General features: G+C 37.8%; 1 protein-coding gene across 1 annotated transcript in view; it reads right to left on the bottom strand.

The window, feature by feature from the left end:
- htr3b (5-hydroxytryptamine (serotonin) receptor 3B) overlaps positions 1–17934 on the bottom strand; it is an 83654-nt gene that overhangs the window by 25254 nt on the left and 40466 nt on the right. Inside the window, exon 7 of the mRNA XM_028809538.1 lies at positions 12544–12701. Within this exon, the coding sequence (XP_028665371.1) occupies positions 12544–12701 (158 nt within the window). The remainder of the gene's footprint in view (positions 1–12543; positions 12702–17934) is intronic.

The raw sequence follows: 17934 nt of genomic DNA, 5'->3' as shown, positions 1-17934 counted from the left end.
GATATAAACAACAGCAACAGCAATCAAAAATCTAGAACAAATAAATGTATGTGCATTGAGTTTTCTATAGGTAGGCTAAGTGACAACTATAAATCATCCTTTAAATTTGCACTAAGCTTATCAGCTTCTACTGTACAGTATAACTGAGATTCAAAGGTGTAATATTACATAAAATTATTTGTTTAAATATATTTTAAAATAAGTTCAAACTTGTGGGGTCTATGTGCATGTTCTTATAAGAGGTATATAAGTCTAGCAAGAAGACCTTTGACAATAACTTCTTTATTTAACTTTAACACACAAACCGATCAACTGTTCTTAATTTAGTTCCAAATTATTTTGCCATTGAAGAATACCCTAATGTTCCACATCCACTTTTTAAAGCAGTTTAACAGCAAAATACCTTGGGATTGCTCTAATAAACCTTCTTCTGTTCTGGATTTTAGATGTATTCATCCTACCATGGGGCGGCATGGTGGCGCAGTGGGTAGCGCTGCTGCCTCGCAGTTGGGAGACCTGGGGACCTGGGATTGCTTCCTGGGTCCTCCCTGCGTGGAGTTTGCATGTTCTCCCCGTGTCAGCATGAGTTTCCTCCGGGCGCTCCGGTTTCCTCCCACAGTCCAAAGACATGCAGGTTAGGTGGATTGGCGATTCTAAATTGGCCCTAGTGTGTGCTTGGTGTGTGGGTGTGTTTGTGTGGTGGGTTGGCACCCTACCCAGGATTGGTTCCTGCCTTGTGCCCTGTGTTGGCTGGGATTGGCTCCAGCAGATCCCCGTGACCCTGTGTTTGGATTCAGTGGGATGGATGGATGATCCTACCATCTGTTGCTTAGCTGTGGTTTTCTTAGACTGCCTGATTCCATGAAAAGTTAAGACCAACTACAGTACTAACTTCTCAAGCTGGACTACTAAACTTTATTGTTTGGCATGTGTTCATTTTGTTTTTACCTCGTAGTCACTCAAATATATCTCGCATATACTTATTTTTGTATGGTGGCACAGTGGTAAGTGCTGTTATCTCTGAGCTATTGAGTCTTAAGTGTAAATGCTAACTCAGTATTGTTTGCATGGAGTTTACGTTTCTTTATTGTGTTTGAACAGGATTTCCTCCAAGCAATCCAGTTTACCTCACAAGTATGTACTACAGTGCTGCCATCACTTGGTAAGTATTTGGAAAAAGATCTTTGATAAGTAATAATAATGATTAATCACTCACTCTAAACAAATCCAAATCATATTATGTGATATCATCTACTGTTAAATTCTGCTCCATTCTTGTAATATTTTTATTTTTATACTGTATTGAGGATTACTTGTGTTCTGTTCTGTGTATTGTATTGTATTGACCCCCTTCTTCTTGACATCCAACCTACCTGGAAAGGGGTCTGTCTTTGAACTGCCTTTCCTAAGGTTTCTTCCATTTTTTCCCTACAAGGGTTTTTTTGGGAGTTTTTTCTTGTCTTCTTAGAGAGTCAAGGCTGGGGGCTGTCAAGAGGCAGGGCCTGTTAAAGCCCATTGCGGCACTTCTTGTGTGATTTTGGGCTATACAATGTACAAAAATAAATTGCATTGTATTGTATTGTACTTGTCTCTACAATATAATTTTATGAATTCAATTGTTCCATTTGTGAAACACATAAAAACTCACTCTGCCCCAGTTTACATAAACGATAGGCTAACAGTGGCATTACACGTTCAAACATCTGACAGCACAACATAACATCTAGAAACAAATACAAAGTGTAACAACAAAGTAATGTGTTTGATTGATCTTGGGAAATTTTACAAGGATTTGTTTTTTGTGCAAGGTTCCCATGGCTCCACTGTGTGTTACAGATGAATGAGACACACATTGCAAATGGAGAGATTCTAGCTTTTCCAGTTAACTACAGTACATTTATTTGTGCATAAGGAGGGTCCTGTATGTGCCTCCACATGAAGTACTGTATTAATCAATGTTCAAGCTCCACTCTTTCTATTAGAAATAGTTTAAACATTAGAGAAACATGGCAAGCTGAAATGGAGGATCTCCAGAGCTGTAAGCATTTGAATAGGACAAAGCTGCTTTTTCTCATTGGACAGTAGGTTGCCTATTTAACAGATAGCAACACAAGCTATCCAAAAGTCTCTTCCTGATAAGTGAACATGAGAGAGGATTGTGAAACAGAGACAATAATACATAGCAGCACGCAAAGTTTTAGAAATGCTATAATATTTAGAATAATAGAAGATAAAGCAAGTCACAGGTCCTTCACAGTTGATTGTTAGCTTTGGCCTTTGTTTAAGATTTTGTAGCATATTCAAATTATATTCGATGGGTGAGGTTTGTTGTGATAGTGTGTACACGAGTGTATCCAGTGATGAGTGCCTTCATCAAGGGCTGCATCCTGTATTGCACTTAAAATCCAGTCCCCCATGACCATGAATTGGGTAACCAGGTTTAAATATGATATGCATATACAAGTTAACACAAGAAAAAGTTGCTCTGCACATGGTAAGTGGACTCACTCTGGCTTTAGAAATAGCAACAATTCAGCTCAAGCAAGATGGAGATCCATGTGCACATGTTGTTTTCTTTTGTTAGTTTCATTTTCCACCTGAAGCTAAGCACGTTTGGACACGGCCAGTACTTGGACGGTAGACTATGTAGGAAAGGTTTGGGTTGCTTCTGACAGAGGTGTTGGTGAGGCAAGCTGGGGGCACTTACCCTATGGTCCAAATGTGGATCAAAATGCCAGAGTGCAGTGATGGGGACACTGTGCTGTAAAAATGGCCCCATTCTTTGTATGAGACCTAAAATTGAGGTCCTAACTCTATGTGGTCATTAAAGATCCCCAGGCATCCTTGGTAAAGAGCACAGTGTATCATGATGTTCTAGCTAAATTGCCCTCCATGGCCTATTCATTCTGACCCCCTAATCACCCCCTAACTCTGATTGGCTATCCCTCTCACCACTTAACCACCTAATAGCTCATGTGTGGTGAGCGTACTAGTGCACAAATGACTGCCATAGCATCATCCAGGTGGATGCTACACATTAGTGGTGGTTGAAGTGGCTTGCCACTAACTATGAAAGTGCTTTAAGCAGTGAGAAAAGCGCTAAATGTAAAGAATTATTATTATTATCTGTGCTGGGGAGAAGACATAAATTCATACATGCTTCTTCAAGTTGATATGCAAGGCACCTAGCTCTCCATCCCACTTGCTAACATTGCCTGACCAGTCCTGTGTATCAAGTGAGCTTCACCTCAGGGTCTTCTTCCAGATGTTCCTCATATGGGAATGTCAACTCCAACATCACAACTTGCTTGGTGGACTCATATAACATTGACTGTTCGCAAGGTACTATAGTGACAACAGTCACTGGAAAACATCGGCCGGCATTTTAGGTAAACAAAGAACTGCCAATCCCTTGTTGGTTCCAAGGTATCTACAGATGTTTTCCCTGTGATTTGTGGTTGCTTGCCTGCACTAGCAAAAGCAGTCATCTACTTAGAGGGCCAGGAATGCTTGGCTATAATAATTCATGTGCTTATAGTTTTGGCCTTCAAGATTTGATCATGCATCCATCTGTAACGTCCCTCACCAAGTGATTTGGAGCTGCTGCTCAGAATGTACTCCAAATGGCCTTGCGTGGAGCACAGTAGGCAGACTAGAGACTCTGTTTTACCCCTTATGTGTAGGTTGGATGGAGTGGGTTGTACATCATACTCTGCCTAGATAAGAAATTTTATGCGATGTAGCTCAGATTTCCATATCTCCTCACAGGTTACCTTCCTCTAGACCACATTCTCCCATCTAATATGCTCCTTGTTGTCTCGTCACAATTGCCCTATGTGATCTTTCTTCCTCAACTACTGCTTTCATTTCTTGTTGAACTTGCTGCCATTCCTCAAAGTGGTTCTAATGCGGAGAGACTTAAAGGAATCCAGTCCACTTTGACCTTGTGTCATTACGCCCAAAAGCATCTTGTGGCATAGCCTTGCTTCTGTCTGTTCAACGGCCTTTTCTGCCCTTCATTTCTTTGCTGTTTTCATGCTAATTCCAGCCGCGGGCTACCTTCACATCACATATTTCATACCAGCACAGTTGTGCTTTTTGGCCCGGTGCCTTTTACTAAACACAACTAATTCCCACATCCCATAGATGTGTGTGGTAGGTTGCTTTGCAACTATTTATTGGTTCACTATAACAGAGTCTGGATATGTTTGGGAGTGTTTTGCTCTTCATTGAGGGTTTTATGGCCAGGATGATACACTTGACCTTGAAGTGGTGGAACAGGCTTTGGCTTTTTGAGACACTGAACACAGTTCAAGCTGGGTCAGTAAACAGAATTATGTATTATTAAAGTGCAAGTGCTGAATGTTTTTTTCTAGCAGTGTAGCAGTTTCCAGCATTTTCTTTATTATGCATTCTGGTGTTTGTTCCTTTAAATTAAAAATCATGATTTTTCCATCACTGACACTTCCTTGTCAATGCAGCATCAGAAGGAAAAGTGTTGTAATATAAATCTTGGATCAGTTACATTTAAAATATTCTGTTTTTCTGCAGTGGTTAAAACTATACAGTAAATATTATACAGTAAAGGATTCTTTATTTTATTATATAAGCAAATATGTAACACCCCAGTAATAATGAATACACTTGACTTGAGCAGTCATAGTTTTCATACTCTTTCTCTGTACGTTTATCATTCGTTTGCTCTGAGGTTGTTGCGCTTGCTATTTCCTGACCAGCTCTTCTTTTCTCCACCCTAGCGACCCGCATTAAAACTGATTAAATCAGTGTTTGTGTTGCAATTACTTAGTATGTTTTCTTTATTTCACTTAAGCTGGCACTTAAGTCTTCAATCTGCCTCAAGAATGATTTAAGATATGAAGAAGTAGGGAAAGTGACAGTGAAGGTGGTAGGGATGAGAACGGCACCCATATGCATGTGCCACATGGCTGCCCTGCTTGTAGAGTTAATTCTACAATAAAATAAAATAAAAAATAAATAGAGGAATAACCTTGAAGGTCAATCATCAACTCAAAAGCAGATATTAGATGTCACGTAGTATATGTGTCCCAAATTTCAGGTCAATAGGTGAAACAGTTTGCGAGGTACAGGTGATTTAAAATCCTGGACAGACAAACGGACAGCCACAGTAGCGTATTACAGTCATATGAAAAAGTTTGGGAACCCCTCTTAATTCTTTGGATTTTTGTTTATCATTGGCTGAGCTTTCAAAGTAGCAACTTCATTTTAATATATGACATGCCTTATGGAAACAGTAGTATTTCAGCAGTGACATTAAGTTTATTGGATTAACAGAAAATATGCAATATGCATCATAACAAAATTAGACAGGTGCATAAATTTGGGCACCCCAACAGAGATATTACATCAATACTTAGTTGAGCTTCCTTTTGCAAATATAACAGCCCGTAGACACCTCCTATAGCCTGTGGCAGGTGGCCGGGTGTGGTCATCAGCCGCCTGCCTATTTAAGGAGCCGCCTCCCCTCACTCAGGGCTGGAGTCGGGTGAGGAGGTTGACAAGGTCGGAGAGGAGGCAGCGAGGAGAGACCTGAAGGAAGAGAGAAGGCTGAGAGAGAGAGAGAGAGAGAGAGAGAGAGAGAGAGAGAGAGAGAAGCCTGGACTTTGGGAAACTGTTGGTGTTTGTGTGTGGCAGTGCACTTAAAGACTTTGTAAAATAGTGTAAATAAACGTGTGGTGATGACTGTAAACGTGTCTGCCTGTCTGTGTCCCGGGGCCCTCCATTAACAGGCCTTTGATGAGTGTCTGGATTCTGGATGGAGGAATTTTTGACCATTCTTCCATACAAAATCTCTCCAGTTCAGTTAAATTTGATGGCTGCCGAACATGGACAGCCTGCTTCAAATCACCCCATAGATTTTCGATGATATTCAAGTCAGGGGACTGTGACGGCCATTCCAGAACATTGTACTTCTCCCTCTGCATGAATGCCTTTGTAGATTTTGAACTGTGTTTTGGGTCATTGGTTTGTTGGAATATCCAACCCCTGCATAACTTCAACTTTGTGACTGATGTTAGAACATTATCCTGAAGAATTTGTTAATATTGGGTTGAATTCATCCGACCCTCGACTTCAACAAGGGCCCCAGTCCCTGAACTAGCCACACAGCCCCACAGCATGATGGAACCTCCACCAAATTTGACAGTAAGTAGCAGGTGTTTTTCTTGGAATGCGGTGTTCTTCTTCTGCCATGCAAAGTGCTTTTTGTTATGACCAAATAACTCAATTTTTGTCTCATCAGTCCAAAACACTTTGTTCCAAAATTAATCTGGCTTTGTCTAAATGAGCATTTGCGTACAACAAGCAACTCTGTTTGTGGCGTGAGTGCAGAAAGGGCTTCTTTATTATCACCCTGCCATACAGATGTTCTTTGTGCAAATTGCGCTGAATTGTAGAACGATGTACAGATACACCATCTGCAGCAAGATGTTCTTGCCGGTCTTTGGAAGTGATCTGTGGGTTGTCTAAAATCATTTTCACAATTTTGCGCATATGCCGCTCCTGTATTTCTCTTGGCCTGCCAGACCTGCTGGGTTTAACAGCAACTGTGCCTGTGGCCTTTCTTTTCCTGATTACATTCCTTACAGTTGAAACTGACAGTTTAAACCTCTGAGATAGCTTTTTGTAGCCTTCCCCTCAACCATGATACTGAACAATCTTTGTTTTCAGATCTTTGAGAGTTGCTTTGAGGATCCCCATGCTGTCACTCTCCAGAGGAGAGTCAAAGGGAAGCACAACTTGCAATGACCACCTTAAATACCTTTATATCTGATGATTGGACACACCTGTCTATGAAGTTCAAGGCTTAACGAGCTAATCCAACCAATCTGGTGTTGCAAGTAATCAGTATTGAGCAGTTACATGCACTCAAATCAGCAAATTACAATTTTTGCACAGCAAGTTTTTCACATTTGATTTAATTTCAAACAACTAAATACTGCTTCACTAAAAATCTTTGTTCAGAAAACACCCCAGTACTCAGATGTTCCTAGGAAATGAAAGACATACCACTGTTATCTTTTTTGTTGAAAGTATAGTCAATTATTATGTAGGCTGAGAGGGGTTCCCAAACTTTTACATATGACAGTATATAAGAAGATAAGCAAACAGTTTGTTACTGTTTCTATTTCACCTTGTTAGATGACTAAAAAGCCTTTGTTTAGTTTCCTAGTTGAGGACCATCTTATCAACAGTATCTTTGATGGTACTGTATAACAACAAGAGAGTTTACTACTAATATTTCATAAATTTTCCCTCCCATTTTAAAGCAGGCTTTTAGTTTTTTTGGTTTGCTTACTCAACCAATGTCTTGTGGCTTCTCTGCTTATTCAATTTTAATTTGTTGTTGTATAGCTCTTTTCAAAGAGTACAGGCTCAGAGCACATATATATATTAACAAAAAAAAATTCTACAGGCTCAGAGCACATATATTTATTAACAAAAAAAATTCTAACATTAAATACTAAACCCTTCAACATTATAAATAAAAAAACACAAATATCCATGTAAAGTAACAAGCCAAAAAGATAACCGTCTAAAGGGTTTTACTTAATAAAGTTGTGCTGCTATAAAGGACTGTTAGTATTACACTAATGATATAATCAGTTGACCAGGAGGAAAAAGGAAAACACAAAAAATATTTTGGAAAAACTAAACCTCTGGGTTCTTTATAATTGGAAAAGTTACACTTTTATTTTTGCTGACCAGTGCTAACTGGCTGCCTTCCTCTCATTGGCATTCTACAGTTCTGCATTCTCTTTGTGCTCCATGTTGTTTCAGCAGTCCAAACACTCACATTTTTGGTTAAGTGGCAGCTCTAACTTTTTCCCTTGTGTTTGTGGGTGTGGGTGTATGGGAGTGTGTCCTGAGCTGGCATCCTGCCTGAGCTAATTCTTGTCTTGAGTCCAGTGCTGCCAACACAGGTAACCAGCTCTTCATGACTATAATGGAAAAAGCCAATGACAAAAAAATCATTGGTTACATTTATCATACAATTGTCATTGCATTTTAATTTATTGATGTGCATAGTTCAAGAATACTTGAGAAAGAGAAAATAAGGAACTGAGAATTAGGAGTTACCATCAGAATAAGTTGATGTGTCATGATTAAAAGCTAGTTGGTGGAAGAAAAATGGCAGAAATGGTAGATCAGAGTACTGTGGAGAGAAACAGTGAAACTAAGTGTATATGTATATGTATATGTATATGTATATGTATATGTATATGTATATGTATATGTATATATATATATGAATTGTTATGTCCTCACATTAGTAGTGCTAGAAGGCCGGATTACTTTTTCAAGTTTTCTCAAAGAAAAATGTTACTCTAGCCAAGTAGGACAGAAAGATCATATGTCGTACTTTGGCAGTGATTCTCATTTCCTGTTGATAGCAGCCTTTATATGTACCAAATCTAACAGCATGGCCAAATCCAGTGCTTTCTAATTAGACTCTACCACGAATGGTTATGTCATCTGTTAACCTTTGAAGGACAGATTTTCAGTAATTATTTGAGAAGCTAACCTGAAAGTATCCCTCCAGGTAGCACATTGCTAAAATTATGGTGGTCATAGTTTCATCTGTAATAATTAATAATGAAAAAACAACCAAATGAAAATGTATGACATTTGCTGTAGATTGAGTATGTAATGTTTTCAGTCCTTCAGTTCATGATATAGGTATGGTTTGATCCACTCGACAGTAAAGGTTGTTTAGAAATATTTTAAAAACTAATACAAATTGCAAAATGAATATCAGAAGCTGAGTTGGAAAAGGTGTCATCTCTTGTCTTATACAGTATTGCCTATGCCTTTATTCAAATAATATATAATCTTTAAATGATCAGTAGTACAGTATGCCATGCTTTTTTTCTCCTGTTGCAGAAATGACATTCAACAGGAATACAGAGCGAAACAGAAATTAAGATGTCACTTTTTATTGTGTACAGTCAGCATACACATTAAAAAGTATGTAAAGGAAGAAGTAAGATTTAATTAAAGTAAAAAAAGTAAACCTTAAGATATAAAAAATTAAAGTTCTCTGAGTTTATTGTATATAAAAATGGTAGTAATACTAAAGGTCCTATTATTTGCTTTATTAAATGACTGACCAGTTGACCCTGCTTTCAGTGCATTTTAACCTCTTTCAGATGCCCATCTTTTCCTTCTGTCCTCCTGCTGTTCAAACTCCCTTCCAGTTATCTGTTATAATTACATACATCCCAGGTAACTTGAGACCAATTTTGCAGCTCTGCTTATGCATCCCTGTTGCAATCATATATGTAGTTACCTGATATCAATGTAACCTGTGCAGGAGGTTAATCTGTATGGGCTGAAGCTGTTATACACAGTGATGACTCCTGTCTTGTCTGATTATTTCAGAAGCCTGACACTTGGGTGTTCCTGCTGTGCTCAGTAGGGATGAGAAAAGAGGGAGTGAGCAGGGAGTCTATCTACTAGGGGTTACCCATATAGTGTAGCTAACTTATTAGATGGCTTCCAGGCTTTAAATGGATTAGAAGCAGGTAAGATGATACTAATATACAATACTTCCACTGCTGACAGGCAATATAAAATTAGTTCCCAAATGTTTATATCATTGTAAGCTTAATCATATTAAATAAAACGTGAGAATGGAAAACCTAACCATGTGCAACTTTAATGTATATCATCTCTCGTTTTCTTGTATTGTGAAGATGGCCAGCCTAACTGCCATAGAGAGAAACAGTAATAAATGAAGTAACTCTGGCTGTGTGTAATGGATATTGAAAGCAGATTTGTAATGCGTAGTGTGGAGACAAGTATAAATTGGGGTTAAACTTAAACAGTTGTCAAGACCCAAGAGATCACAAAAATTGTAAAGTTGATTCAATTAAACTTATGGTAACAAAGAGATCAGATTTGAATGTTCTTCCATCCAAAAACCAAAGTACAAAAATAAAAAGTTAAGAAGTTAAGAATTTCAGTCCAGTTTAGTTCGGGATGGGATCTCTAGAGCTCCATTTTTAATACAGCCCTGGAGAAAAGGACCAGTTAGGCTACAATAATGCTAATATTTGAGGTTAGCGGTTTATCTTACTAGATGAGCTGGGAGGGAGAGACCAGTTGAATTGGGGCTGTATGCATTGCTTTTTCAGCCCAAAAGGCCAAGTGATTTTTATTATAAGTTTGATTTATTTTTTTTTTAATGGAGAAGGTACAGAAGACTGGATAGTTTCTATTTTGTTGTGCTTTCATTGTACACAATTTTTTCACTAAATTGTTATTCATGTTGATTTATTCACTTTGTTATTCATTTTTAGCAGAGTGTGATTTGAACTATTTTTAAAACTTTTGAGATTTTTGTCACTTAATAAAAGCAGTTTGATTATGTACTGCCCCATTTGTGTCTACCTCCCTTATTGTTCTGCTGGCCTGGATCCTAATCATAGTGTTCCTTGATCAAGTCAAAAGATTCTGTTGCGTGACAAACACAATCAAAATCAAAACACAAAATGGCAGTGTGCTAACATCACCATATTAAAGGTAAATTAATAATAGTTGAAATGAAAATAAAAGTACAGAATTTTTGCAAAAATAGAACCTACAACAATAAAAACCTAAATCAGCGGTTCATGAACCCAGTCCAGTGGACTCCCTGTGGCTAAAGGATTTTTGTTAAAAAAATTTCAAAATCTGTGCATCATATTACCTTTGATTGATCTTAATTTCTCTTTTCTTATTCTGCATTCTGAAAATCATAACACTGTGGATTTTTATATTTATAAGACATTTAGAAATATTGTGTTTTTTTACTATAGCTTTTAACAGTTTTTTGTGTGTTTTCCTACAGTAGTGATGAAGGTGGCCTTAGTTGCATTGAAAGCTTGCATTTGTAATCTATTTAGTCAGCCAATAAAAGGTGTCATTTCACCCTACTTTCTCCTGTATCAATCTATGGCTAACATGGTACAACACTCTGTTGTGTTTTCCAATAATTTAGATTTTTGTTCTAAGTATTTTGCTCTTTCAAATGTTCCCTAACAAGGAAAATTAACAATGAGCAGAGGAGAAACTCAGACAAATGACAATGAAGGCTGAAAGGTTAGAACTACTGTACATGCCTATTAGTAAATAATAAACTAAATACCCAGAACAATGAAAATGATAATCATACAGATCTTAAAATTGAAGAAAAACACACATCCCTCTGTAACATTCATAAATGCTTGGCACATTCTAAAAAAATTAACCAAACTTAATATTTTAATTTCTACATTGTCTCCAAAACATAGAAAATGAGAAAGAAACAGTTTGCTTAATTAGACTAGTGGTCCAAATGAAAGCAGAAGCTGGCCGGAAAACAAACTTGCAGTTACACAGGGTCCCCAGGACTGTTCGAGAACCACTGCCCTAAATCGCAACAAAGGCACAATACTCGAGCACCAATTGCAGGTTTTGCCCTCCTGTCTGTGGAACAATACAAAAATACAAAAAATAAAGAAAGAAAGAAACAAATAATCCACAAAATTCTATATTTGGGATGAAAGAGAAAAAATAAATCATGAGAAGTGTTTGGATCAAGACAACATGTGAGAAGCGGGGCCAGAGGTGAAGTTTAGACTATTTTATGATTCTCATAAAACTAGTATGGGAGTGTCTATTTTTTTCTGTTATAACATTATTTTGGATTTTTCATAATTTTATTTTACTGATATTTTGTGGCATCATTTGGTGGCTTGTTTTTGTCAGACACTCCCATTTTGCGTCTGATATTGTGGTCGCACCCTTGTTGTTTATAATGACAATGTTCATTGTCCATCACGTGGTTTGGCATCATTATTACACATCATCAAAAAAACAAACCATAAATTTTAACACATTCGGCACTGTATAACAAACATTATTTAAACAGATCCACCCTCACCCCCACTGTTTTATTATTAAAGGAGTCATTTTACAATGGGAAGAATTTTTCTGCATTATTTTCTTAATTGTGTTGAATTTTTGTATTAGTTATTTAACTTAGTAAGAGAAGGAAAGCCACATTAGCATGCTTCAAAGTTTGGAAGATTGCAAAATCGTCAAACCCAAAAGACTAGCAATACATTTAAAAGCAATAAAATATTTGCATTTTTATTCAGACCCCCTAGACACAGGCTAATATTCATTGCATCCTGGTGTTTCTAACTAGAGAAAGTACCTCCTAACTCGAAGTCATTCTAGGCTCACTTAGCAATCTAGGAGAAAATGTAGAGCAAAAAGATCTTTGAGCCACATCATCACCAGACTGGATAGGTCGGCCAGAGTGTAACAATGAGAGATTAAATATATTTTTAATATAACCTGACCTTTCCCACCACCTGATCTACAAGAACATCTGTGGAGCAACGTTTCCATACTAAATGCTAAAAGGAAATGTTAAACAGCACCTCAGCTCAGGAAAAGTCACATGGCAACCAGCCCCATATACAATGACTACTATTTACAGCGGCTATTGAAATCCCTACTATGACAGATACTCACATTAAACTGAATCTGAGCATAGTCTGTGGTTTCCATATGAAGTTGTTCATATCTGGCAGGAATGGCCACAAGCTCCCATTCACCATCATTCATGAAGGCTCTCTTGTCATTTTTCACCTCTTCAAAGGATCTCCACATGGCCAAGTCTACTTCATTCACTTGGGGAAAACACAGTCCACAGATTATTTTAGTGTTAAACTGGGCATGTGATTTGGATAGCTTTTTTTTTCTTTCTTATCCCCTAAGAATTGCATAGAAGAAAGCAGTAAACCCCTAAATGTTTTAAAAACATTTATTTAAGTTGTAAAAGATTAGAGTCTAGTGATGGTTTTGGCGTGCTTTAACAAAATGGTTTGTTTCTATAGTGCCTGCAAAAACAGACAATGAACAAAGCAATCATTTAAAAAATTCCTCTAATTTGCAAAAGGTAAGAATCTAATTATTGGTAACCTGAGTGTTTTTATTAATATTTTCCTCTTGCACTTATCATAAACACATTTTTTTGCTCTGTAGTATTCATGGATAATAAATTTTAAAAAGCAAATTATACTCATTCACCTATTAGTGATTTTCCAAAGTGGGTAAATTTGTTCTGACTCAATTCAACCTCTACAGTATATACAGTAACTATTAGAAAAAAAATAAGAGATGAAGTAGAAGCTGAACAAATGCATTTAGCCCCTCATAATTCAAACATGGATGGCAAACTAAAGAATTGTAATTGACAGCATGCATGATCTAAATCTTAGGAAATGTTTATAAAGAAATTTGTGAAATATTATAAAACAAAAAGATCAGATTAGTAAAGAAAGATGCATCATTTAAGAATGGCTGTGGCCTTTAAACCTAAGTTTGCTGGTTAAATTCTCACTTACTTTCTGACCTCAAGCCAAGTTATCTAACCTTCATGTACTCACCTGCTAATACACAATAATAATAACAATTATGTGACAGATATTAGTTAAAAGTAATTCTCAACTTATGTGCATATTGCTTCAGATGATGTGTAGTACATATATGTATTACTGAATATACCTGAATAAACAATGCAAACTGTAGACACATGTGGTGTACAGAGGCTTTACATCCTGCCTAATGTAGCATAACATGCATTAAAACTGTGCAGTGAACCCAGTCTAACTGGAATAAGTTCCACCTATCCAACACTTTACAAATGTTTAAGCAGATTTGGTAATGGATGGATGAATTAGACTACATTTAATAACAATCATTAGGCTGAAATTGTAACATGCTGTGACCGACTTGAGCCTTGGTGGTTTATAATGTATGTGCAATTACATTTTTTAATATTTCTAAATTCTGTGCTGTAATGCCAGTATTAGAACTCATATCCATATCACTCAATGACGTTAATGCTGTCCAAGCATGAGACACCTCCACAGCACTACTTCTAGAAGGAGGCCCTATGCTGCCACTCAAATCATACAAACTGTGTTTGTTAGCTGATCAAGAATGAAGACAATTGTTCATCTGACCAAATATTGTCAGCCCTGAGTCACAGGAATTGAGTATTTTAAACAGCACTACTACAAAAGAAAAAATATTACTACACTATACTACAAACAGTGCATGCCCCCCTAAGACTTCCATGTTGGTCTTGTTTGCGATTTGCTATTCCTGCTGTAGTCTGCACCTGACATGTCCATTTTTTTTCTACCACTTAGCCTTTATATGAGCTTGCCTTCCACTTGTAAACTTCTGTAACACATGGGCTAAAGCTGAGCCACTCTGACATGTGTACGGTATTGGGAGAAGGTGTATCCACCAAAGCATCTGAGGTGACAACAAAGTTCATCTCTTCTTTGTGCTGGATACAAACTCTTATTAAAGAATCTGAGTTCAGGAACTCCTCCACTTCTACCTTTCCCAATTTTTGAATATTATCCCTGCATTGACTGCTGGAGGGTTAAAGCTTTGAATAGTAGGGAACCAAAGCTATTCCTGAATTTGTGATTCTGGGGTTACTGTCTGCTTGGTTTCTCATTGTATCCAGATCATGGCTTCTGGCTTCTAGAGTCTATTTTCACTAGACAAAGAACTATTAGCTCAATAGTTAGTGCCTGAGATCGAGAGATTTTGGGGGGGGTCAGACAGGCTATGTCATAATGCAGGATATTCTAAAATATTTTGGCCTGGAACAACTAATATTTAAAGATTACAAGTGGTCTAAAGTTAACTAATTTCTTTTCAGAAGTGGATTTCTTTATAAATCACAGCTGGCCTATATAGTAAATATTCTCATATTTATTAGTACATGTACCAGAGAAGAAAGACTCTCTTGACATTTGAATCTCTTCCTCCCCATGAACATTTTTAAATTGTAAGCTGTATGACATTTAGTAAAGACCACAAATTTTATGGTTATCAACAGTTTAAAATGTTAGTTGGACCCAAAAGCTCTGAAAAGGTATTTTTTTCCTTCGCACTCAGTGCATTGAACAAGGTCAGAAAGGAAACCTCATCACATTACCCCCCTCAGATGAGTATTATGAGGGGATCCATTCTTTAATCTGTTTTTTCTTTCTTTAATGTATCAGTCTCCCCACGCTTCTGGTGTAGGGCGGCTTCACGTTGTGCGTTACATTGTCTGAATGAAGCCAATCTTCTTCTATGATGGACCTGTGCTTTGGGAGGCATATAATCAAAAAAAAAGAAGAAGCAAAAAATAAAAAAATAAAAAAAGACCTGGCATTTTGAAAAGGTTAGAGGAAAGTACTGATTAAAAAAGAGAGCAGTCTTTTTCTGAAGTTTGTTTCCTGTGGCAGAAGAACTTTTTATTTTGTTACTTTTTTTTTCCGTCATTGCTCCTTCACACTGATGTTGTGATGTTTATGTTTTTGATCATTTGTATTTAACCATTTTTCCTTTGTTTACTAGTTTCATCTGATGATTTTATTCTTAAAAACTCAGTAACCATAATCCATTCCACAAGCAAATACATTTGTCAAAGTACATTTTTATTTTCATTTCTTTATGTTTTGTTAATCTAATGGGGCAATTCAGGGTAGAGAAGACAGAAGTAAAAGAAGACATCCTTCATACAAGCTGAGCATGTGTCCGTGAGGAAAAAACAGGAAAGCCTCCGTGTTAATAAATTAGCCTATGAGAATAAGCTGCCCACACTGTCTGACTGAAGTAAACATGGGATTAAAGACAAATAAATCTTCTTTGTTATAAACATTTCCAGAAGCCATACCACCTGTACTTCAGAACAGGCAATCCACATGAAGCTAAGCATGTTTGGGTCTGGCCAGTACTTGGATAGGAGACCAAGTAGGAAAAGCTTGGGTTGCTGCTGGAGGAGGTGTTGGTGAAGCCAGCAGGGAGTGCTTACCATGTGGTATGAATGTGGATCCCAATGCCTTTTTGCAGTGACGGCGAAAATGTGCTGTAAAAATGGCGCTGTGCTTTGGATGAGATGTAAAACTGAGGTGTTAACTCTTTTTTTTGGCAGAAAAGATGCCTGAGCATCCATTATAAAAGAGTAGGGTGTATCCCAACATCCTAACTAAATTACTCACCACGGCCTAGTCACGGCCTACCCATTATTACTACTGCTCTCTAATTGTCTGTCTATCTCTCTCACCCCTTCACCATCTAACAGCTAATGGGTGGTGAGTGTACTGGCACAAAATGGCTGCCATCGCATCTCCCAGGAGGATGCTGCACATTAATGGTGGTTGAAGTGGCTTCCCACTCATTATTTAAAGTGCTTTAAGTAGTGTGAAAAGAATTATATAAATGTAAAAAAAATTAATAATTATTATTATTAAATTAGCCACAGACCAGAGGAAGCCACACTTTCTACAATCTGACCACAGTTTCTTGTTAAGAAAACACCAGAAGCAAAGGAAGACCATTCTACAATATTATTCAGAGTGCATCCCTTCCAGTAGGTAGTGTATAAGTTGTGGTAGTGTAGCTTCAAAATTTTAATTAGGGCTGCAAGAAAGTTTTACCTGCTTCATGTGGTTGTGGTCTGAAATATGGATTTATCTGATGATATATTGCTTAGAGGAATTTCTTAGACATGTAAATATTGGATTACGAGAAACTAGAACCTTCACCACAAATGAGCGACATGATCTGACACATTCCTGTGACTCAGTCTTGTGTTAGATTACACCAACTGCACAGAGCAGGACACCAAAGTAGAATACAGTTAGAGTTTTCTGATGCTTGTGACATATCAACTAACAAGAAGGAAGACTTAACATAGAAATAAATTGATGGAGCTAATGCTGTTATGGTATAAGTGCATTATTTTCTGTATTACTACGTTAGCGCTGAGCTATTTAGTCACCGAACGATTAAATTGATGATTACTGGGGATACATGTCCTTAATGACTCTTCCATTAATTATTGAAATCATTTAATCCAGTTCAGGGTTTCTATGACCACAGTCTGATTTTTGAACCCAGGGTTCTGCATCAGTGTGGTAGCAGAATTAACCACTGTGTCACCAGATCATAATTATGTGGCTTTTAAAGCAGAGTATAAAGTGGAACTAGACAAAATAGTCCCCTCAAATCTGTGAAAGAAGCTATAATAAGATAAGACTTCAATTTAGTAGTTACCAGATGACATCATGAAGTCACACTGTCAGGCTAAGATAATCAAAACCTTGTATTTAGAACAAACCTTTACCCAACTAACTTACAAAATCAGGACACATAACAATAATAATTTGCTTACTATGATATCTTTACAGATGTAGCACCCAGAGATTAAATAACTTTGTAATTCAGAGGTTTAGAATAACAGGCCACGAGGACAGTTAAAGCATACCAGGAGATGAACATCTATATATATAATTCACTAAGCCGCCGACAAGTAGCCACCCATGGAAAGCACGCAAGAAAGCCACGCCCACCAACTCTAAGACCATTGTATACGACGACAACTCGCAGAGCCACGCCCACCAACTCGGACGCAGCAACTCACAGAGCAGAGCGTCATTCACGTTTGTCTCTGCTACACTCCACATGCACCTCTGAAGAAGTATGTTTGTCACGGATGTGAATCGCTGTATGCGGCGTGTAGAACAGTTTGCGAGGGGTATCCCATGGTCTTACAGTTGGTGGGCGGGTCTCTGTTAGTTGCTCTTGCGAGGTTCAGTCTCTCCCTGTGCATTTCCTGTGCGACACACACACACACACACACAGACAGCGCCAGAGAGAGAGAGCCGCACACACACAGACAGCGCCAGAGAGAGACAGACGCACACACACACAGAGACAACGAGAGAGAGAGCCGCGCACACACACAGGCAGCGCCAGAGAGAGAGCCGCGCACACACACAGGCAGCGTGAGAGAGAGACAGAGGCACACACACAGGCAGTGAGAGAGAGAGAGCCACGCACACACAC

The sequence above is a fragment of the Erpetoichthys calabaricus genome, chromosome 9 (genome assembly GCF_900747795.2).
Source record: "Erpetoichthys calabaricus chromosome 9, fErpCal1.3, whole genome shotgun sequence".
Classification (NCBI taxonomy): domain Eukaryota; kingdom Metazoa; phylum Chordata; class Cladistia; order Polypteriformes; family Polypteridae; genus Erpetoichthys; species Erpetoichthys calabaricus.
This window is presented reverse-complemented; position numbering and strand designations above follow the sequence as displayed.